The sequence below is a fragment of the Orbicella franksi genome, chromosome 12, assembly GCF_964199315.1.
Source record: "Orbicella franksi chromosome 12, jaOrbFran1.1, whole genome shotgun sequence".
In the NCBI taxonomy this organism is placed as follows: Eukaryota; Metazoa; Cnidaria; class Anthozoa; order Scleractinia; family Merulinidae; genus Orbicella; species Orbicella franksi.
This window is the reverse complement of record NC_138156.1, coordinates 17,017,209-17,040,354: the sequence shown is the minus strand read 5'-3', so window position 1 is coordinate 17,040,354 and position 23,146 is coordinate 17,017,209. Positions and strand designations below refer to the sequence as shown.

General features: G+C 39.1%; 2 protein-coding genes across 2 annotated transcripts; one reads left to right on the top strand and one right to left on the bottom strand.

The window, feature by feature from the left end:
* Positions 1-734: 734 nt before the first annotated feature.
* Positions 735-8,669, top strand: LOC145462408 (putative serine incorporator). Its single transcript, XM_081445932.1, has 6 exons — positions 735-1,052; positions 3,001-3,226; positions 3,830-4,174; positions 4,865-4,936; positions 5,549-5,909; positions 6,882-8,669. The coding sequence occupies exons 1-6, from the start codon at positions 822-824 to the stop codon at positions 7,021-7,023; spliced, it is 1,377 nt and encodes a 458-aa protein (XP_081302058.1). The 5' UTR covers positions 735-821; the 3' UTR covers positions 7,024-8,669.
* A 190-nt stretch (positions 8,670-8,859) lies between these two features.
* LOC145462436 (neuropeptide Y receptor type 2-like) lies at positions 8,860-10,288 on the bottom strand. The gene has a single exon (XM_081445967.1). The coding sequence runs from the start codon at positions 9,998-10,000 to the stop codon at positions 8,912-8,914; it is 1,089 nt and encodes a 362-aa protein (XP_081302093.1). The 5' UTR covers positions 10,001-10,288; the 3' UTR covers positions 8,860-8,911.
* Positions 10,289-23,146: the final 12,858 nt, after the last annotated feature.

The window sequence follows — 23,146 nt, the reverse complement described above, 5'->3', positions numbered from 1 at the left end:
AAACTCTAGCTTTTCAAATCAGAATTGTTCTCTAACTTTTAGAGTACATGCATAGTGCAGTGGGGGCAAAGCTAATGCAATTGATCCAATTCTTTTAGGGTGCATTCCTTTGGGATGATCTGGATCAGGATCAGTGATCCAAGATCACTCTAATCGTGGTGCATCAAAGGAGTCGAATCTGAGACCAGAATGGATTCATCGGTACCTTTGATGCACCATGATCTGAGTGACCTTGGATCGCTGATATTGATCCGGATCATCCCAAAGGAATGCACCCTTAATGTCTCTCAGGGCAGTTAGTTGGGAATCCTGTCATGCCTATTTCTCGCTTGGCATTATTCCTAACTGTGACATGTTTTGTAAGTTTTGCACCTATGTTCTCTCATCTGAGATAATTTACATACAATGTAAAAATATGATCAGGTTTGAAGTGAAAGGTCCCATGAAGTTTTGATAAGTATGGAAGGAGAAAGAAATGAGGTGTAACTGAATTTGAAAGAGGTGGTGAAAAACGAAGATTTAAAAATGAGAACTTTAAATTTTAAATTATATATTAATGGAGGGACATCTAAATAGACTGACAAACAACAAAACTGCCACCCTTCCCAGGAACGACTATTGTAGTTTGTCAGCCTCTACTTCCGGGTGCTAATCATGCTCAAGTCACGAGATTATTGACTGGAACGTCACTTTTTATTGTGTGACCATTACGTCATGCAAGAATGGTAACTGCCGCTGACCATAATCTCTAATTGACGAATCGATGTAGTTTTTTTGTTGGTTCAAAAACAGAAAGAGTCTCTGTCGTATTCCTGCCAAAAATGGGAGCCGTTTTCGGTGTATGTTCGGCTGCCACTTGTGCTGCAAATTTAGCCTGCTGTTGTGGTAGCGCTGCCTGCGGTTTGTGTTGCAAAGCTTGCCCGACTTGCAAGAACTCAACATCGACAAGGATTGTCTACTCCGTGTTTCTTCTCTTTGGCCTGATTATTTCGTGTATTGTGCTGATTCCTGGGATAAGACAAGAACTCGATAAAATACCAAAGTTCTGCGAGGTATGAAGTCTGCCATGATTTTCCAGTAAACGTGTTGATAGATAAACGTTACAGCTAGCTCGCTACGCTGCGTTCGGTTTTCTCTGTCACTGTACTTGCAAGACATTACAGATCTTTAAAAGCTTAGGAGTTTTATTTGGTGTTTTGAATAGTAAACTTCCAGTTAAATGCTCAAATGACGCTGTTTTCTTAAACCCATTTTAATTCGCTTTAGCACTTATGGTATTATGGTAGGTTTTCAATTCATCTACAGTCTCTTGCATGTCTGCTGACTGTTTCGTTCTTCGCAGCTGTTGAGGGCGCAGTGTTTAATTTCTCACTAAGTAGTATGAGCATTTTATCGTATCAATATAAGCTTTGAGTACTCATTGGGAATAGGCTAGCTCTATTAAAAGCAACCACCTTTTAAATTTGAGGAACGTGACTTGTAAAATGCAAAAAATTATTAATTAAGTCATCGATTTTTTTTGTTTTGTTTTTTTTACTGGCACTTTCTAACTAATTGCCTTCTGGCAGTCTTTGTGCATAGTTTATTGAAATTACCCTTTGGCAATAGCTAAATACAAAAAAAGGGTAAAAATAACTCAATTAAATAAAGCTACAAGTAAATTTCTTCAGCCTCACATTGGAAAAGATATGATTGTTCTTTTAATTTCCATGCGCAAGTTATAGCAGTTTCAATCTAGTCCTCGCGGGTTCTGCTGTCTTTCAAATTAGACATCCATAAGTTTTGTCTGAACAGTGAAACTCCAAGGAAATGAATTTAGGAAGCACATTTTACATATAAATTATTATTTGAAAAACTTTCTCCTATATTTGGACCTAGTTACGCCAAATGAGAAACAACATGTGTTTACATACTCTAAGCCCTATTTACAGTTTCAAGATCTTTGTAAAAAGCTACAACGACACAGCAAAGTTAAAATATTTTAGATAGATTCATCTATTATAATGGCTCTGTCAGTACCAAACCATTTCATCCCTTCCAGGCATTCATTGGGCATTTGTCATTTCTTAGAAAAATGTTGCAAATGCCCCATGGTGAGTTTTGAGCTATTTTTGAAATAATTGTGACATTTCCTATTTTTGCAAAACTTCAGTTGTTCAGGTTTTTGTTTTATTTTTTGTGAATGTTAAATGGTAGTCAATATCTAATATTTTAAGCTCAAAGGAACAGTGAATCCACCTGGAATTCATCAGGTGCTCCTTTATTTAATACAAAGCTCTTCAAGTCTCGGGCATTGAGTGTGAGTTTCACAGAAATAAATTTAATCTTATGATTTGACACTCAAACGCTCTCACTTTTAAGCTACTGTTTCTCTTGCATACTTCAAGGTTTCTGATGAAAACAGTGAAAATTGCTCCTTTAGTAAAGTAGCCACGTAGTTAACTAACTTTCTGGATGTAATCTACTCCTTGTTCCCTTTGTACTGGTTCAAACACTTTGTAAATTTAGAAATTGTCTTGCAGAGCCAGTGTTACACTGGTGAGTGTGTTTAATGTAGAACAAACTCCTGTTTTTCAGCATTACATGTATAACTTGTTAATTTAACTTCTAGATAAGAGATGATATTATTCCAATATTTAAAAATACAATATTAAAGGGTCTCATTTCTGTTCAGAATAAAGGAAAACATGTCTTAGCTACTTCACTTTTTTTCAAATTTTCTGAGGGATATGCCCCAAGGCCTCCCTTACAAGCTGACATTTGTGGCATCACAATCATGCTACACCATTGACAATCCCGCTCTTTGGCAGCAAATTGACTTGAGAGCTCTGGATGCACCATGATCTGGGTTCGTCGTAAATCCTGATCTGGATCCTAATTCCTAAAGGGATGTACCCAAAGTTGTGACACAACTGTGTGACAGCCAATCCCCTTTTGATCAAAACTATTTTACATTTGAAATCTTCACAAACTCAAACTTCTGCATCTTTTTGTTGATAGAAAGAAAGTGACATTTGTGATAATGTTGTTGGCTACTTGGCAGTGTATCGCATCTGTTTTGCCATGGCAGCCTTCTTCTTCCTGTTCTGCCTCATCATGTATGGTGTTCGTAGTAGTAAAGATCCACGGTCTGGAATACAAAATGGCTTCTGGGGTATCAAGGTGCTTATCTACATTGGACTCATTGTTGGAGCATTTTTCATCCCAAGCGGAACATTCGTAGAAGGTAACCTTATGATTACTTAACTGTTATCTAGATATAATTTTATATGTATTACTTCATTTAATAAAAATATATTATTTAATATTATCTTTAGGTAATAAGATTGCAGTGACCTTTGAACCTCAAACTCAATGTGTTCACTGTCCTTTTAACTATCTGCAAAGGATAAGGAGGGGTGGACGGGTGCTTGGGATCTCAAGTGACCGCTGATTGAATGGGGGAAAACTTATAACCTCAAAAAATCCCTAGGGTTTCCAACAAAACCCACAAAGAGGGCCAAAGTTTTAAGCTAAAATATGTTATTTAGTTCCTTATAGATGGTGCAGTTTCCTATTGGTTTGCCTATAACTGGAGTCTGGATAAACATAATTTCTTGGTTTAAGTGTTGCAGGGTTTCTACATGTACATTGTGCATAAATAGGTACTGGCAAACTGTTAAGAATAAACCTTAGGCTAACAAAATGAGGAAGGGAGGTCACTTGTATATAAATTATGGGCTTTTGCAAGTTACAACAAAAATTGTCAGTTTCTAGTTTTCTTTCGGTCAAATATACAATTATTACCTACAGGTTATGATTAACAAAGACTTGGTTGTTTGTTCCCCAGTGTGGATGTACTTTGGCCTCATTGGGGCATTTCTGTTTATCTTGATCCAGCTGGTCCTCCTTGTGGATTTTGCACATTCATGGAACAGCTCATGGGTTGAAAAAATGGAAGAGACTGGCTCCAAAGTCTGGGCAGGGCTACTTCTTTTCTTCACGTTCTTAATGTATGGCACTGCCGTGGCAGGAATTGTCTGCTTGTACATTTATTTCACTCATGGTCAAGAGGGTGCACCAGAAAAGAAATGTCACACCAACAAGTTCTTCATCAGTTTCAATTTGATCCTCTGTGTGGTTGCATCAGTTTTAGCTATTCATCCCAAGATACAAGAGCACCAGCCCAGATCTGGTAGGTGCTTCAGTACAACTCACTTAAACATATAAATTTAGTTTAAAAAGTTATTAAAAAGATACACAGCACCGAATGTTTTTGATCATCAAGATCATCAATTATCCATACATTTGAAATAGCATACCATTTTAATAACAATTTACCTTTAGTTAATTTTTTCCATTCTGAAATAATCTTGAAATGATAAAACCTTATACTCTCTGATGGTTCTGATGATCCAACATTAGGTGTACCATTGTAACAAAATTTTAACCTACATTTTCATCATTTATTTGTTAAGTACATGTATACATGTAAAGTTAACCCAGTCACCTACTTACAGTTAGTTGTTTCTGGGGTATGCCCCCCAGAAAAGTTTGAAATCCTAGACTTGCAGAGAAGCATTCTCCTCCAATTTGGAGCCCAAAAACGGATAAATCAGTTTTCATAATATTTTACTGATAATTTACATAACAAGTTGTTATCACAAAAATTTCTATTCAGTATTCCATAATTACTGGCTTTGATAGGTTTCTAGCAGAAAACAAACTTGCAAGAGTTTTTTTTAATTCTCTGCTTTTTTAAAACTCTTAGACATCAAATTTAGACATCAGTGTCATCACCAAAATTGCTCACACATTGTCAAGGTCTTAAGATTCATTTCAAATTATGCTAACCCCTTAGTATACTGGGTTTTTCCTTCTTCAGGTTTGCTCCAATCAGCAGTTATTACACTGTATACAGTGTACTTAACATGGTCTGCTCTACTCTATGACCCAGGTAAGTGTCTAACAGTCACTATTGCCAAGGTGTATCTGATTCAGGAAAATGTTCCATAACTTCTCAGTTTGTCCAATTAAATGCGCTACAATTTATTAAGATGAAAATACCTTAATGAAGTTTCCCTTTATGAGATCTCACATGTAGATCTGGCAAGTGTCAACTGCATGGATCTTGTACAAGTCCAAATGACAAGATTGTCATTCCAAGTATATCATACCAACTTCTGGTAGTTACTGGTTGCATGAGACTATTATGGAAAGTCACATGTGACTTAAATTTGATCAGAGTATAAGAAAGATCAGTATTAATAGGAATGTTTTCATGAAATCACATGAATTAGCTGCCTTGTGTGAACCATAATACTTTCCAAGTCTCGTGTAACCACTGTTCTTCATACCGTATACCAGTAATCACTCACTAGAGGTTCAAGTTCATACTGGTCTCATGTGAACAGTAGTTGTACATGGTCCAGATTGTCTTATAAAAAAAGGATCTACTGTTGGTTTAATATAATGGCTCTCTTACATTAAGTAAATTGTTTTTTCTTTCCAGTGTTACTCTATTTTTGACAGTATAACAAATGCCACTGGACTTCTTCCTTTGTTTCAGATCTTTCATGTAACCCCTTTGTGACAACTGACCCGTCAGTGAAAAGTGTGGACAATCAGGCTATCATTGGCATTGTGGTGATGTTTCTCATGGTGGTATATGCAAGCATCAGGACAGCAAGCAGCTCACAAGTAGGAAAACTTGGCATGACGGCACGATCAAGTTCATCAGGTACCACGGAAAGCACAACCCTCCACAATGAAGCAGGAGGGACTAGTGATGTAAACCTGATGGAAGAGGGGAACAAGCAGCAGGTGTACGATGACGAACAGGACCAAGTGGCTTATAGTTATTCCTTTTACCATTTCATGTTGTTTTTGGCTGCTCTTTACATTATGATGACTTTGACCAACTGGTACAAGTGAGTGAATTTTTCATACGTATGATGAAGTTATGAGAGACAACAATATTACAAAAGGGTGATGTTCCTGTGAAGAGTTCTCAAGGGAAACAGGGGAGAAGCACATGTCAAGGATTTTAAACAATATTAGCAAATGTGGTATTCTAAGTGGGTGAATTTCCTACTGGTATTCTTTTAGCGAGCTATGTTCTAAACAGAACATTATTTTTTATTTAGAGGTTCTATTTGAGAATTTGTCTAAATAACTTTTAGAATTAAATTTCTAATTTTAAGTTAAAGATTTGAAAATTTGTGGATTTATTTATCGGGTTTGAGTGGTTGTATCTTTTGTCACAACTTTAAACTCCCCCACCCCACCCCCACCCCCCTTCAATCCTTTTTCTTTTGAAAAACTGCATTTTTAAACTGTGCTTTTCTATATTATTTCATATTATAATGAACTCTTCATCCAATGTTACGGAGTTCATGAAGAAGCCAGCATTTACCTTATATCTACAGTCAGATCTCTCCACAACGGTCACCTTGGGGGCAGAGGAAAGTGGTCATTGGAAAGGGGTGGCCGTTATAGGGAGGTAGGGGTGTAATATGACACCCGTTTTTTTCAGGGGTGCAACACTTTTTTTCTTTCAAAAAATGCTTATTGTAGCATATATAAATGAATCAATAAAACAGAAACTTGACAGAAACAGAGACCAACAGCGCTCGGTACGGGTCAAGCTGGGTGACCTTTTACAATTAGAAATTGGGTTTACCGTTTTGTATACAGCGTTCGTCAGTCCTTGATTAACTGACCATTGTGGAGAGATTATTTTGGCAGTTGGGACGAGTTTTAGTGGCCGTTGCCGTTGTGGAGAGGTGGCCATTGTAGAGAGGTTAAAATAAGAGTGAATGTATGGACGGTCCGCCGGGACGAAAACATGTGGCCGTTAGTGGAAGTTCGACTGTATTAACATAAGTTTTATTGCACCTCAGACCTGAGGCCAGTAACATCCAGAACCTCACAGCTAGTGATGCAGCCGTGTGGATCAAGATCACTTCCAGCTGGATGGGACTACTGCTCTACATTTGGACCTTGATCGCACCTGTCCTGTTTCCAGATAGAGACTTTGACTAAGTGCGGCCACACCCACCTTGCAACACAACACTACCACTACAACTTTATCACTCAGAGATAGAACTCAGGGGTTATGCTTGAAATCAAAGTTGAGGTTTATTCTGTTATTTGCGCAATATTAGCTAATGATATGATCACAGTTGTTGTTCCAATGGCCTGCAGTACTTCAGCTAGGTGACTCGGTCTTTTTCTATATGAAGGTTTAAATTAGTACAGTGAAACCTGTATTAAGCGGACCCCATATTTAGCGGACACCCTCTATTAAGTGGACACCAGCTTGAGTCCCTAAATTTTCTTCCCACATTTACTGTAAAATAAACCTGCATTCAGCGGACACCTCTGTTAAGTGGACGCAGACACCAATATTAAGCCATTTTGCTGCACAAAACCTGCAATAAGCGGACACTTCAAAGGCTTTTTACTTCTAAAAGCTCAGCTCAGACTCCTCTAACATTGTTCAGCGATGTCGTTTTAAAGCTAAGTAGATTATTCCAGATTGATGCATTGACTGACTGGACATTGTGCTATGAGCAGTCTTTGATCTTACACTGTGTTACAAAAGGTTTAATAATTAACTATTATTGCTAAACCTGGTTAGAGCGGACACCCTGTATTAAGCGGACACTAATGAGTGTCCTAAGGGTGTCCGCTTAATTCAAGTTTCACTGTAACACAGAAGTGCTTCAAAATTATAACAAATGCTTTTTTAAAAAGAATCGAAAGATTCTGTAGGTAATGGTGAACCTCAATTTACAATAGTAATATAATAACAGGTTTTTGTTGCCAAGAAATTGCGCGTTTTTAACTAAGTAACGTCTGATCAACAGCCTGCTTTTCGTCCACAGCTGCAGTAAAATTAACCAGCTGACGTTTTGATTCTTAGCTCTCCCTATCAGATTCAACGGTTGAGAGATGCAAAATAGAGAAATAAATCCAATAAGATCTTTGCCCTTTTCAGTAATCATATGTAACAGTCGTGAGAGATTTGATTCTGTTTTGGCAGTGAGACTGCAATCTACTTATCATTTACTGCTTTACAAAATATTGCAAATAGGAAAGGCTTCCATGTTAATATGATAGCTTTAACCGAAATTATAATTATGGATGTGTTTATATAATAAAATTATGAATTATGTTACCTTTTCCAAGAATACAACGTGTTTTACTCGTTGAATCGAGAAAGAAGCGCAAGTGAAATAAAGAGACGATGGTTTTGACGCATTATCATCCCTCGCGTTGCTTCTTAACTACGTGTAACTGTACGCGTGGAAGATGCTACACCTTCACCTGTTTTCCTGTATATTGGAACTAGGTAGCCCAAGTTACTGGTGCGTACTTAACTCTCGTACCACCCGGAGAATTTCTACTCCCTCCCTCCCCCGGGCCCGGATGGTCTGCAGTCTGCAGTGCCCCTACAGTTTTCGTTTCTTTGAACATCTAACAATGGTACTCTTGTAATGTCATGCATTTGGTTTAGTAGCCTGCGAACAGACTCCCGTCGAACCTGAACGCGCCGGCCCGATCGCTTCGCTCTCCGAATTCTCCACTTTCTCGCTCTTCGGCTCGCTTTGCTCGCCGATTTTTTTCTTTCCTCGCCGGGAGCCTGTTTGCAGGCTGTTTGTTTAGTTGAGGGGGCACACGAACACTTTTCATAATAGTGGACTTGGATTGATATACGCAACTGCCCAGCCTACCTCCAAACAATTATTATGACTTAGCGAATGCTTATTAGAATTTAACAGAACAGTTTAAACATTCTTATCATTTTGCTCAAGAGGAACATGATCAAATTAAGGTTTGCATGGATCGCGATTTTAACTTATTTCAGTAAACGTCGTTAAGAGACGGAGAAGGTGAGTCTTGGATTCAGCTTGTCTGTGATAAGCCTTTAGTGCCTGCACATCACAATCTTGGAAAAGGCTCGTGCAAAGAACCTGTTCATAGTGCCGTAACATAATGGATGAACGGCGCTTGGCAAACACGTTAGAATATAAAAATACTTGCGTATCATTGCTTGGTAACGAAACTGCCATCTGTTACTCCCAGCTGTCGAGTATTCCCATAAAAACAAGATCTGGTAAGGAATGTAGCAGAACACAAATGATAAGATGATGACGTAGATCATTCTCAGAAGGTCGCATTCAAGGTCAGCGTTACACTTGTTTCCAGGCCTCGGATTCCTGTTGTTAACTTCCAGAAGGACTTCCCTCCCGGGCGCACCGTACTGAAGATGCAGAACCACCCTTCGGTCGTCGGAACTCTTTCGTGATGACATCATGATCTCCGAAGTTTCCTCGGCATTTCTTCGGATATGACGCTTGAGTTTCAGTGCCACCGCCCCGTAGGACCACATCATAACCAGATAGGGAAGTAAGAAGCATAAGGTGAATCGAATGATGGTGTAGGTGTCATTACCCGTGAACTGCGAAAAGCACAGTTTGTGTCCAGATGGCAGCTCTACAAGAATTCGCGTCACAAATAGAGGAAGCGAGAGTGCCAGGGCTGCGAGCCATATTCCACCAATGATCAGCACCCTTAAGAGAGCCGAGAGCTTTTTCTTTGGTGTAACTATTCGCTGGTAGCGATAAACCGCGATGACGGCCATGTCGCTAGTAACCACAACAACGGCCAAGACTTGCAGTGGAACGAGCAGCTTACAGTTGAACCCACCAAAGACCCAGCTGTACATTTCTTGGTAGGTCATGGCGAATGGCTGACACAGCGAGCTGACAATCTCCGCGACAGCCAAGTTAGCCACCAGATGATACGTAAATGGCTTGCATCGGCCAGGAAGCTCGATTACCGCCTTTAACACCAAAGTGTTCCCGATTAAACTTGCAAGAATGATAACAGAGAACAACAGCAAGCTTAAGACTCTCAGTACATAGGGCTCTGGGTGATCTGCTGTTCTTCCATCGAAAGGCGTGTCCCTTCTCAACGGAGAGGTTGAAAAATTCGTGAAATTGGTTATGTTCATATTTCCTTCCAGGCTCACGTCAGTTTGTTCGTTATCCTGTGGGGGAAAATTTATATATCAATGCTTCTGTCAGTTTTGCCTAGAATTAACAGTTGACAGAGATTTGCGTCGATTAAATATGCCTCAATCTCAGAATTTTCGATTCCATGATTTGTGCCCGGTCTGAATGCACTGAAAAATGTGCGCTTCGGTCCACTGAAAAAATGTTGTTTGCGTGAGAAGAGAGAGTTGGAGACGCCATAATTTTGACTATATAATCACAAAAACAAATTGGACGAAAGCTACAGAATGTCGGCTTAGTTCTTTTGTGAGGCTGACTCCTGTAGGCCATAAGTAAATGGCTATTAAACTGTAACTGAGAGTAGACCAGATAACTAAATCAAATATTCACCTTTTTTTATATATATAAATAAATGTCTTATCTCAATAAAAACACAAGGTTTTCAAGAATTCGTCAGCTTTGTAAATAAAGCCGGGTACGTTGACCGAAACTTGACCATTACTTTTCTTCGTGTAAATCGGTTGAACATGCCACGGACCGGATCACGAACACTGCGAGATAATCACTTTAGTCGAGATTGGTTCAGGTTTTGCTGAAAGGCATTAACATTATCAATGATTTGACGGCAGGGTCAGTTAATTATAAAAGTGTCTTAGGCAAAAACTGTGTTTTTGGCAGGTAAGATCGCTGAAGAGGTTTCCGAAACGCCGTAATTCTAAAATCTTTATTGCCAACATCATTTTGACAATGTTGTAAGTGACATTTCGTTTTCTAATTTGAATTAATTTTGAACGAGTATAAGTACAAAAAATAACAAAATTACTAAAAAACAGACCACATATTCTGATAAGAGTAATACTCACGTCCTTGTCTTCACATTACGAACTCCGCTGAAGCAAGTGAACAGAATCTGATTCGCACGGCAAGCGTCCTATTTGTGAAGTGACTGCAGATGTTATTGTCTCAACTTTTATAGCTTTCCAATGTTTTCTGTCATAGTTTCAGATCAAGTAAAGCGTTAAGTCTGATGTCTTTCCGTGTTTTTCTTGCATTTCCCTTTCTAGCCTTTTATAAAATCTAATTTTCTGCATTTCGCGAGAAGCACTTAATTAGTCTATAGCAAACCAATGAAAAAGTATGTGGGGGGGCCAGTTATTAAGACTGTTGGCCACATGGAAGATCCGGTCTATAACTATCCACTGTATTGTACATCTGAGCACGTATAGCCATGTGTTAATGGAAGTCTCTAGCTATTCGTCGCCGTCTACTAAAACAATTACTTCATTGTCTAGCGTATTGCAAAATTGTGTGCTTTTTCGTGGTATAATCTGACATTGTTAAAGCCATAGTGGGCGCGCAAGCTGTAATTTTTTTCCCTTTAATCATATATTTGGTTAAGAGTCCTGCATGCTCTGTTAAGATAAAAGCAGCTTTTCAACCAACTTAGATATGCTATATCCTGTATAAACGAAAGCTTTAAACTGCGTAATGTTTTGCCTTACATGATAGGACAAGATAAATGTTTGCGTGCTTTTCAAGGAAGCTGCAAAGAGTATTTATTTTTTAAAAGATAAAAGCGAATATTTCAGGAAAATGAGTGCTGTTTTTCGACAGAAATAACTGGAGAAAGCCTAACTATCTGTTAAAAACAGCTCAGGAAGTGACGAGGCCACTCCAGTAGAAAAGGAAAAAAAATCGCCTATGGCTTGTGGCTTTTTTTCGACAATTTCCTTCATGTTTTTGTCATTTTGTGCGTTCTTTACAACAAAACAAAGCATGGATACGTAGGGTCTTATTACTTACAAATAACATTCTGGTAAAACTTTCGATTGTACCACATGACAACGTAACACCACTGAAATCATTCAGAGCATATCATTTCCGACAGTGTCTCATTGTATAAACCATCCATTTATTCCACAAACTAAATATTGACCGCTTTAATTTAAACTTGGGAAGCATCTATTTTGGCTAGTGAAATTGACTTTCATGAGCGCGACATTAATCGAAATACCCTTTGAAACACTTAACAGCATCTTAAGGCTAAATGGTAGTCTTACATCAGGGGTAAAATGGGAACTGGTGTTTGCCATTTGCTATCTTTTCTCTTGGAAAATGAGATTTGGGTCAGCAAACTTATACTTTTAACTTTTTTGGCAAAACCTTGGGAATGGAATTGAGATTTGAAATAAATGCAAGCTAGGAATGGGATTTGGGCAAAATTTGGGCTGTAAAATGGAATTTATACCCTCCCCCCTCCCTTTTAATTTCAAACCGTTAATGTTAGCTGAAAAGCTACCTATCTCTAAAACTTTTGTTTCTCGTACAAGTATAACTTACATGTTAATTTATGCAGCGAAAGCTGAACCTTCGAAAGCGCAGTGGAAATTAACATATTTGGGACTCTTTTTCTAATTTAATAAACCCATTCCTATAAATGCAACAACTTTCTTAATAGTCGACCTAATATTAGTCAATCTTCCCGGTGATTCATGAAAGATACAGATCGTTCAGTTGCCTTTGGCAGAGTAGTAATAGAAAATGTACATAAGAACTAGATTTCGCGTTATCGATTTGGAATGTCAGAGGGTCCTGAAAAATAAATTATCCTTTGCAGTAAATCAAGAGGTCTTTTCGGCAATAAAACTTCATGCAAATCGTGCAAATATGGAAAATATCGAAACATTAATTGGTATATGATTCGACAATAAGATGGCATTTGCACTCAAACAACGATATTCCTCACAGATTTTGTAATCTTTCTTAAGACTGTATCTTATGGATTATAGAGTTGATGTTACACAAGTCGATTTTTAACGCAACAAACATCGATATCATGTAACATGGCGCTCTGGGCGACTTAAACGTAACATTTCGTTGCGGCAACATGTTGCAGGTTTTTGAAGCCGATTCAAAATCCTGAAACATCGTTGCCCAAATTTTGCGTGTTGCGCGGTTAAAGATCGTCTCGTGTAACATGCCGTTGACCGTTGCCGCAACCAAGTTTTGCAAAAAGATGTCTCATGTAACATGGATAAAAATCGGCGTTATAAATCGGCTTGTGATAAATCGCCTTTTTAAAACTCTAAAAAAGCTCTCACCTACCTTGCAAATTGTAAAACTATACTCTTCAAAATGTCGCAATTATCTATTCGGTTTCAGAAATTTGTACAACGATAAGACGTAAAAGGATGGAAAACTCTTAAAAGCGAGGAAATGTCGTTTAAATTAATATGGAGTTATTTAAATAAGAACCTTTTAGCGAAGTTAGTGCGGTGTTCATTGTTGTTCCGTTCCCAAAGGACGGTGATTAATGTCAAAGGACAGTGATTAATGTCAGACAACATCTGGACTCTGTTGACCCAAAGGTAATTTTAATCCTTACGTCTCAAAACGCATTTAAAGAAATGAAGGTTGCAAAGTTACGTGATTGCAAATACAAGAAACAGTTCACGCGCGAGACATCACGTCTCTGTCCTGTCGTTTATTATCTATCTTAACGTTTTTGGTCAAACGAGATATCAAACCAAATAGTTTAATGCTTGAACTCCGTCTACTAATCAAGATTGTTGAATGAAACTCGCGGTTTCCTAAACTTAGCTTTTACTTTTGCTGAGGATTTCACAAGACAGGAGCAAAGAAGCAGTCAGTTCTAACCATAATCTGATCTCAAAACAGGAATGGCCCTACCGCGGTGAAATAATAATCTTTTTACTGACTCAGACTTCCGACCAATCATTGTTAAATTAACAGCGTAACAAGAATCCGCGTAAAATGTACGGCAAGTAATCTCATTTGTCTATTGTTTATTAATAAAGGCGGAAAAACCTCAGCACAATCTATTGTAAGCATCCAAGTTTTTAGCTAAGAGAACAAGACTTTCCTAGTAACACGATGCAGCGATGATACAGTGATCAGAGCACATGTGCTAGATGGGCTTCTCTCAACTTTGTACTTTTTATACCGACAAATTCATGCCGTGATGTACAATGAATTCGATTTCTTTCACATCGCCCGAGGAATATGGTTCATTCTAGCATAACCTGATGAATTACTATTGAAATCTCGCTATCTGATGACTAAGCAGGTGTGTGGTTTGGAATGCACTTCAGCATTACGACTATAATGAACCAGTCGGCTCGGTTTAGAAGGCTAGGGACCAGTCCCTTGCCAACTAACAGCAGTTACAAACGTTTTCTGTTTTTTTTTTTGTTTTTTTTTTTTGAGACTTATAGAACTGTACTGCTTTGAATGGCTGTGCAATTTTTTTAAGGTAACTCTCCACTGCTGTTTTCATTGTGTTTAAGTCATAAATTAAGGTTGCACTGTTCCGTTGCATAGCAACAAACTTGGCCCACTTTTTACCATCGATTGCATTTATCTTCAAAACTAATGAATGAAACGTCGCCAGCTCAAGGCCGTGCGATTCGATCTTTTTTTTTTTTTCTTAAAATCTTTTTCTTACCCATAGAAGAAGAAACAGGGGAAATTGTAAGAATTCCAAGTTGGAGGAATTCCACTTCCCATTTTATTTTACAATTTTGCACGTGCATTCCGCTTTTGCTGTTAAATAATTTTTTCCGTTAAAAAAGTAGGGTCACCCGATCAGTTTTTGAGATTTTAGCTTCGTGGTCAAGAACTTTTTCACGCGCGTTCTACGTGCAAATTAAAACTTCGATTGCAAGATCGCCCCTTGCACACGCGTGAAGGTGGGCCGCTGATCAGTAAAGCCCCCAATTCCACGTGAATAGTACCACGAGTCCAGCGAATAATGTTTTCTTTTTCGCTGTTGTCGTTAGCAGGCATATGAGGTAGAAGAAGAGTTCCATAAATACCCGAAGGTGAGACTGGCCAAATAGAAAGAACGAAGAAAACCTGAAGAGTAGTTTTTTTTTCTCCTGCAGTTTTAAGTGAAAAGTGCGCTATTGGGATGTTTTGTGGATTGACGCTGCTAAGGCACTCAGGTAATAAGGAACTACTGCACTAAGTTACTAAGGTATTAAGGCACTAAGGTACTAAGGCACTAACCGCTAAGCCACTAAACCGTTAAGGCACTAAGGCACTTATACACTAAGGCACTAAGACACTAATGTAATAAGCAATAAGGCCCTAAGGCACTAAGGCATTGAGGCACTAACTTTAATATTTATATAATTAATTAATTTCAATTAATAAATTAACCTTGCAGGAACGGGGGTGAGGTGGGATGGGGTAGGTACTTGTGAGCACTAGGTAAAACTTGTTGTACCTACGTAGTGTGTGATCTTTTTGAAACGTATCTTCCACTTAATATGTAGTTGACACTAACGCTTATTAATCTGCACATGCGTTTAGAGCGAATATTGGTTTTGTTCTAATGACAAAAGTACCGCCAGGGGAGCAGGGGTTTTCTGAAACAATTATATAGCTTTGTGAAGTAATAAAGAAGTAACATAACGTTGACCGCTTTTCCTTGCTGTAGAACCCTAACATGTCATACGCATGCGTTCTAGCTTCGTTAGCAAGATATAAGAGCGCTACTGTGACTGCATATCTTTTGGAATTGCGCTTAACTTTGTTCAAGAAATATCATCTGTTGTTTCCAAACTACACTAGTACGTTTATTTCATCCTTTAATTGCCTCTATCAAAAAGAACAAAAAGTTCATAACCGCATCCAAAACGTTCCCGAGTAAGTGGCATTAAAACTTGTCAAATTGTACAAAAAAAAAAAAAAAAAGCAGAACAAAACAAAAAAACAAAAAAACAGGAAACTGTTCAAATATTATTGCAGACTCCGTAGCACCTAGACTGCAAGCGTAAATTAATTTACCAGTCTTTGAGGGGACTCGTTCACAAATGCAGGATTTAATCTTCGTCAAGGAGAGCTGTTTACTTTCAATACTTCTCGTTGAATCGCTTCTCAGTTGTATTAATCGATATCAGTGTGTATTAAATTTAAGTGGCTTTATTGTTATTGCCAAAGATGGCGACAGAACGTGATATTCCGTGACAATTTCATAATTAGATTAGTTCTTGTTTTTCGGTAAAAATTAAATCGTTCCTCTTCCATTTCGTCATCCGACATTCAACTTTCTTCCATTTATCTGCACTTGTGAAAAAAAAAGGAACACATCTCCCATGTGTTTTCGAGAAAACAAGAGTTTCATGTTACATACCATTGCGAGGAAACCAAAAGTATCAAGTTACAAACGTTGGCTTTAAATGTAAAATTGTCAAGTTTGCTTCTTAAAATGAGCGCCGGAAAATCGACGTAAAACACCACAGTAAAATTCAAGAGCTGTCTTGACACAATGTAATTAATTGTAGTTATTCTTGGACTGTGAATGAAAATACACATATGAAACATACACACTGATTTTAAAGGCCTGTTTATATTAATTCATGTTGCCATGGCAACGGTTCATCTCACATACAAACATGTTGATTGTTTTCGGAACGGGTTGGTCCACGGATTATTCGCTTGAAAGCCTGGCAAAAATGCAGAGTTCAGGCTCGTTCTCACAAGATAACAAATGAGCCACGTACAACGGAGTTGAAACTACGAAAACACTGACAAAAATATATGACTACTGACTTAAAAACAAACTATGATGCTGAAATGAACAACTCAGGTATTGCTTAAATCAAGAATCGTCATAAGCAGAACTCCGAAGATGAGGCAAACAACAAGGAATAGGATAAAGAGGATACTCAACAAAGCAACTTGAAGAGTAAATATCTAAGCATAACTCATGTGTTGAAATATCCTGATTCTTTTACTGTGTGACTTACACGAAGTGTGTAGCCACATTATGGGACGATCGGATGTTTTATTTTTACTTGTGTGTAATACACTTACAGTACTTGAAAAGGACAAAATTGCTAAAAATCGCGTTACAAAGCCCGAGTAAACGCTCTTAGAGCGTCTAGTTTTCACTTGATTCCTTTAACTCTTCATATTGTCATTATAATTACCTACTGGTTTTCTAGCTCGTAATTTGTGTCCAGCCTTGACAGAAAATACACATTATAGATGTTGGAGAGAGCCAAACAGTTTAGATTTAATATCGAGGAAAAGGTTGTTGTTATTCATCGTGGTAGATGCAATAATAAAGTGTATTATCGTTTGTCTCACGATGTAGTCACTTGAGATGTAGATCGCGAAGTTTCGACTCCTTACTGCTAGTCTTCTTCAGGCGATAAGGTCGACTGATTGCACGGTATCATTTATATCACAAAGGTCGGCTGTGATTGGTGCATTTCGATCCTCCTATTGTTCCATTGTTCCGGCGAGTAGCTGTTCCCTCAGTGGTCCGCTCTTGTACAGTTCTCCTGTTGTTGTGTTTCTTGATCGTGGGTATCCATGCTTCAGGAATTTCAATTCCACTATCCCTGTTGATGTTGTTAGGGTGAAGTCTTATGTGAATAGCTTCCTTGACCCTAAGTGTGTACCAGTGAGGATCTCGATCAATAAACTTGACCTCATTCCAGATAGGATAGTGGCCGGTCTCGTGGGTGTGTTCAGAAACGGCGGAGGTCTGGGTATGGGCGAGTCGTATATCCCTGTCGTGTTCTTTGATCCTCTCCTGCATAGATCTCCCTGTTTCCCCGATGTAGACTTTGCCGCACTCACAGGGAATCCTGTAGACAACACCATCTTGTTTAGCCGGATTGACGGTGTCCTTTGGTCGCACTAAGTGTGACCGAAGTGTCGTGTCGGACTTAACGACGGTGCGAATGCCTTGTTGTTCTAGGCAGCGGCGGAGAGACTCCGAAACTCCTTGGACATGAGGTAAAACGGCAGTGGATTTAAATTCCGCGACAGGCTCTCTTCTTGGGGTTGTTTGGTCACGAGACGTTTAGCCCGGTCGTACAGATACTTCACAATACCGCGCTTTACTGACTGAGGGTGGTGTGAATCATACGCTAGGTACTGATCAGTATGTGTTGGTTTCCTGTAGACACTGGTGGTAAGGCGGCCATCAGGTTCTCTGTGGACTGACGTGTCGAGAAAGGCGATCTTGTTGTTGTTCTCGATCTCCATGGTGAAACGGATTGATGGTTGTTGACTGTTCAGGTGTTGCAGGAAGACGTCAACTCTATCCCGATCCAGGATGGTGAAAGTATCATCTACGTAGCGTTTCCAGATCTTAGGCTTGCAAGGTGCACCAGTAAAGCGCGGTATTGTGAAGTGTCTGTACGACCGGGCTAAACGTCTCGTGACCAAACCATCAGCAATCGCTGGAGGGAAGAAACATCTGTCATCTGTACTTGTTTCTAACGGATATCCCTCCTCTTTTGTACAGAAGATCACAAAGGCAGGAACAACCCCAAGAAGAGAGCCTGTTGCGGAATTCAAATCCACCGCCCAACAACCATCAATCCGTTTCACCATGGAGATCGAGAACAACAACAAGATCGCCTTTCTCGACACGTCAGTCCACAGAGAACCTGATGGCCGCCTTACCACCAGTGTCTACAGGAAACCAACACATACTGATCAGTACCTAGCGTATGATTCACACCACCCTCAGTCAGTAAAGCGCGGTATTGTGAAGTATCTGTACGACCGGGCTAAACGTCTCGTGACCAAACAACCCCAAGAAGAGAGCCTGTCGCGGAATTTAAATCCACTGCCGTTTTACCTCATGTCCAAGGAGTTTCGGAGTCTCTCCGCCGCTGCCTAGAACAACAAGGCATTCGCACCGTCGTTAAGTCCGACACGACACTTCGGTCACACTTAGTGCGACCAAAGGACACCGTCAATCCGGCTAAACAAGATGGTGTTGTCTACAGGATTCCCTGTGAGTGCGGCAAAGTCTACATCGGGGAAACAGGGAGATCTATGCAGGAGAGGATCAAAGAACACGACAGGGATATACGACTCGCCCATACCCAGACCTCCGCCGTTTCTGAACACACCCACGAGACCGGCCACTATCCTATCTGGAATGAGGTCAAGTTTATTGATCGAGATCCTCACTGATACACACTTAGGGTCAAGGAAGCTATTCACATAAGACTTCACCCTAACAACATCAACAGGGATAGTGGAATTGAAATTCCTGAAGCATGGATACCCACGATCAAGAAACACAACAACAGGAGAACGGTACAACAGCGGACCACTGAGGGAACAGCTACTCGCCGGAACAATGGAACAATAGGAGGATCGAAATGCACCAATCACAGCCGACCTTTGTGATATAAATGATACCGTGCAATCAGTCGACCTTACCGCCTGAAGAAGACTAGCAGTAAGCAGTCGAAACTTCGCGATCTACATCTCAAGTGACTACATCGTGAGACAAACGATAATACACTTTATTAGTTTAGATTTACCAAAATAAATGCGACAGATTAGGACAGTTTAGTACACCTTTCAAACATGTACCTTGAGTACACGATTGGAGACTTCGAAGACAAGAGTGGCATCTTTTCTATCAAGACCTGAAGCCTAAACACGATATACTGTCTCTTATTTTCAGCCTGGATCTGAAATTTGGATTCTCACAATTAGTATAGGTAATCATACGGTTTCGAGTTCAATTTGGAATTAATCTGTACGAGTGAGTTTTTCAAAATGCTGAAACTGCACGAGCCGCTTCGGCGAGTGCAATTTCAGCTTTTTGAAAAACTCACAAGTGCAAATTAATTCCAAATTGGACGAGAAAAACCGTATGATTACTTATTAATAATATAAACATGAAAAAATTCGCGTGGAGGAAGTGCCTGAAGATCTTTCTTGAAGCCATTTTTTCTCATTCCAGAAAACTTTTTTCGTAGGTCCTGACAAAATTTTCTTCATCGTGTTACGTGATATCGTTGGCTTAGAAAATTTCCTATTGCCTTTCAGCCAATCATAATGCAGAATTACCATGTGTAATTTGCACTGGTGTCACACTTTTTGCATGGTAGCTACTGGTGTTACGCTTGAACTGCACTGCTCTCAGCCAATCAGAATCGAGTACTTTTTTTCATGTATGTTATTATTATTATTATTATTATTATTATTATTATTATCTTAAGGTATATTAACAAGGTTTGAATTTATCCTCAGCAACTTTACTACATTGAAAGCCGTAAGCACATCAGCCATCCGCACAATCGCGAAGTTCGAGTCCTCGATTGCTTACGGAAGGTATCATTTTATGATACTACTAGTAAGTTAGAGTTGTTGAAGTAAACGAACAGAATCTATGGAAATTGTGATCTTCAGCAGGGTTTGTTTTACCGCCGCACAGGTATCAGTGTAACAAAGCAGGAATTTCGCTTCTTTTATGTATATCTACCAATATATCACGGCCGATGGATTGCTGAGTTCTTTTAACATATACTTATGTCTGGTCTATGACCTTTATTTAATAGTATCCAAATTCAAAGTAATTGGTAAAAATGTCACTTGTTTAGACTCCGAGATTAGACTCCGTTCTAAGGTTTAAACAGAAGAATTTGAACTAATTTGCATATATCACCGCCAATACTGTCAAGCTTTCCCTCATTTCCTGAAAACAAGGAAACTTAGCAGCTTAGTTTAGCCTTAGTTCGTTCCCTCCATAAAGAGGAACATTCCTTGAATTGTTGCTGTTGTGATAATTTGTAGGATGTAGCAGATACAACTGGACGACAGGACAAGGGTGATATCTCTACTACAATTAAATGTGAATCTCCCAAATTGAGCATCCGGTTTCCTGTCAATTTGAAGTATCCAGAGCTAAGTCGACCACTGAGGGGTTATCGAATAGGGCTTCCTTGAATTTTTAATCAAAATGTTATGGTGAAGTTGCATGCCACTAAGTTATGTAAACTTTAGCAGAATATTCAAAGCCAAACGTTCCCGTTCAACAGAAGGCTTGTGACAATCGATTCAAGATTTGAATTGTTGTTGCCGCGATTTGTGTAGCAGCACTCCGGATAATATTTTCAAAAGCCGCTTTTTCTAGCATTTACGTCCTATTCATTTAATCAGTGTAGATAATGTTTAATTGAGTGCAGCTGCTGGCCATTTGACTTAAGAGCCCCGATCATTTTGTGATTTAAGAGTGATTTTCTGAGGGTGATGGGCAAAGACTGACCCCCAGTCCATGGACTACCCAAATGGACTACCCTAAAATGGACTAACCCTAAAAATAATATAATAACGCCAGCATAATATAATAATAATAATAATAACACCAGCAACCAGTATTTTTCTCAAATGCGTTGTAAACATTCAGATTCAGGCTGTTTGCCACTATCAATTACTTTTGCGTATTTCCAGTATTACGTAAATATCGGCTACATAAAAACACGCACCAATGTAAAATCTTCCATTGTAACTGAAGAAGGCTGGTTTGGCCAGCCGAAATATAGTACACCTTCAAAAAATCATTCTACGTTGTGTCGGTTTTTGCTTTTGTATTCTTCATTTTATATGTAGAGCCGATTAGATCACTATTGATCCAACGTATACCAGCAGGATCATCGTTCCGGTTGCTTGCTTAAACATTTTATAGTCATTTTGTTTGCCTCCAAATTATTTGGGAACAATTAAGGGCTATTAATAGATGGAAAGGAACTGAATGTTCTGACTACCTTGTTAATTTATCATTGTTCCTGGAAGGTTTACTATTGAGCCATTATTCTTTTCATCTCCTATCATGTCATCTTTTAGCTTGTGCATGCGTAGTGGTTGACTGAATCACATTGAATAAAACTGAAAATCACCGTGTGACATTTACATTTAGTAATGTGCTATTCCTAAATCAAATATTAGACTGGGTTCCTCCCTCACATTTCAATGGCTTTTCAAGTTATGTTTACACTTGTATGATCCTGATACTGATTGGTTCCTCTGATTGATAACAGCCATTGATAATTAAATGATGAAATTTGGTTTGAGTTTACGCTTTTCGCACCATTCTGTGTTCAGCGGTTGTTTAGTTAAAGTATAATTATTCAAAATGGTGGTTAGAACACAGCGGTCAAACGTCGGGCATGCGCAAATGGGTACATTTTTTGGCAGCCGCGCGCCAATTTCCCGCGCAAAAATTTAAAGGAAAATATGGGAAACAACCGGTGTCACGCGAAATTTACGGAAAAAAATTGAAAAGTTCATAGAAATCTGTAAAAGGAAAAGAAAGTGGGTAAAGGGAAAACTTAAGACTTTTCAGACACAAAGTTCATTAAGTTACCGGTATTCTGTTGATTTACCATTTTGTTTTGAGCTTTACCAAAAAAGTTTATGTCTTGAAAACCCGTGTGATGCTACGAGCCGACGGCGGAGTATATTTTTATTTGTTTTTGTTAATCATACGATACGTGACGCCGGAAACGGACGACAAACGGTGTGTAAAAGAAGGAAAATGGGAGAAGAAACAGACAATTGCAGTGATTCAGCTTCGCTCAGAGGAGCTGGAAAAATTTTGGCAGGGACATTAGGGATTCCATCCGGATCCTGGATTTGTCTGAAGCACAGGAACGAGATGAATCGAAACGACAAACGATGTTCATGCCCATCGTCACGGGGGCATAGCTGGCCAAAATACCGATCCCAAACCGCCTGTACCAGGTCTTTGACCTGGTGGGAAAATCTTTTCTATACTACAAACCTGGGAAAAACTAGTGCACTAAATGCAAAGTCGAGGCGGACAAAAAATTCAAGGCGCACGGAAAATACATACCGCGGAAAACAAAGACCTGCAACAAGCAGAAGGTTGAACAATTTTTAACTCTTATTTCTGTTAGCTCTCGTTGTACAGGCTAAAATATAAACAAATATATAAATAACGAGGAAAATGTCATTTATAGGATGTCGATGACCCACGAAAAGAACAATGTCATGAAAATATTTTGGCCGCCTTTTAGTTGATCCGTTGCTCGCACATGCGCAGACGTTTGACCGCTGTGTTGGTGGTTAGAGGCTGTACAGGATGATCATAAGCGGAAGTTATGTGTAATTTAAGCATACTAGCAGCTAAGAGCAATAAATAGTACTTATTTGGAGTATTATTTTGAAGGTTACTCCATTTTAGGGTAATCCATTTGGGTAGTCCATGGACTGGGGGTCAGTGTTTTGTCCATCACCTTTTCTGAGAGTGTCGAGAATCGGAAGACAGTCACGAAAAATCGATTTTTCTTTTATTTCGCCAAAACGTACCTCTGGGTGAACTTATTCATGGCAAA

What these genes read in the sequence shown, in the direction of transcription:
- LOC145462408 (XM_081445932.1), top strand. Translation starts at nt 822, where the DNA reads ATGGGAGCCGTTTTCGGTGTATGTTCGGCTGCCACTTGTGCTGCAAAT. An exon ending in AGAGCACCAGCCCAGATCTG is followed by an intron (nt 4,175 to 4,864) that starts GTAGGTGCTTCA and finishes TTCCTTCTTCAG; the next exon opens with GTTTGCTCCAATCAGCAGTT. An exon ending in ACTTTGACCAACTGGTACAA is followed by an intron (nt 5,910 to 6,881) that starts GTGAGTGAATTT and finishes ATTGCACCTCAG; the next exon opens with ACCTGAGGCCAGTAACATCC.
- LOC145462436 (XM_081445967.1), bottom strand. Translation starts at nt 10,000, where the DNA reads ATGAACATAACCAATTTCACGAATTTTTCAACCTCTCCGTTGAGAAGG.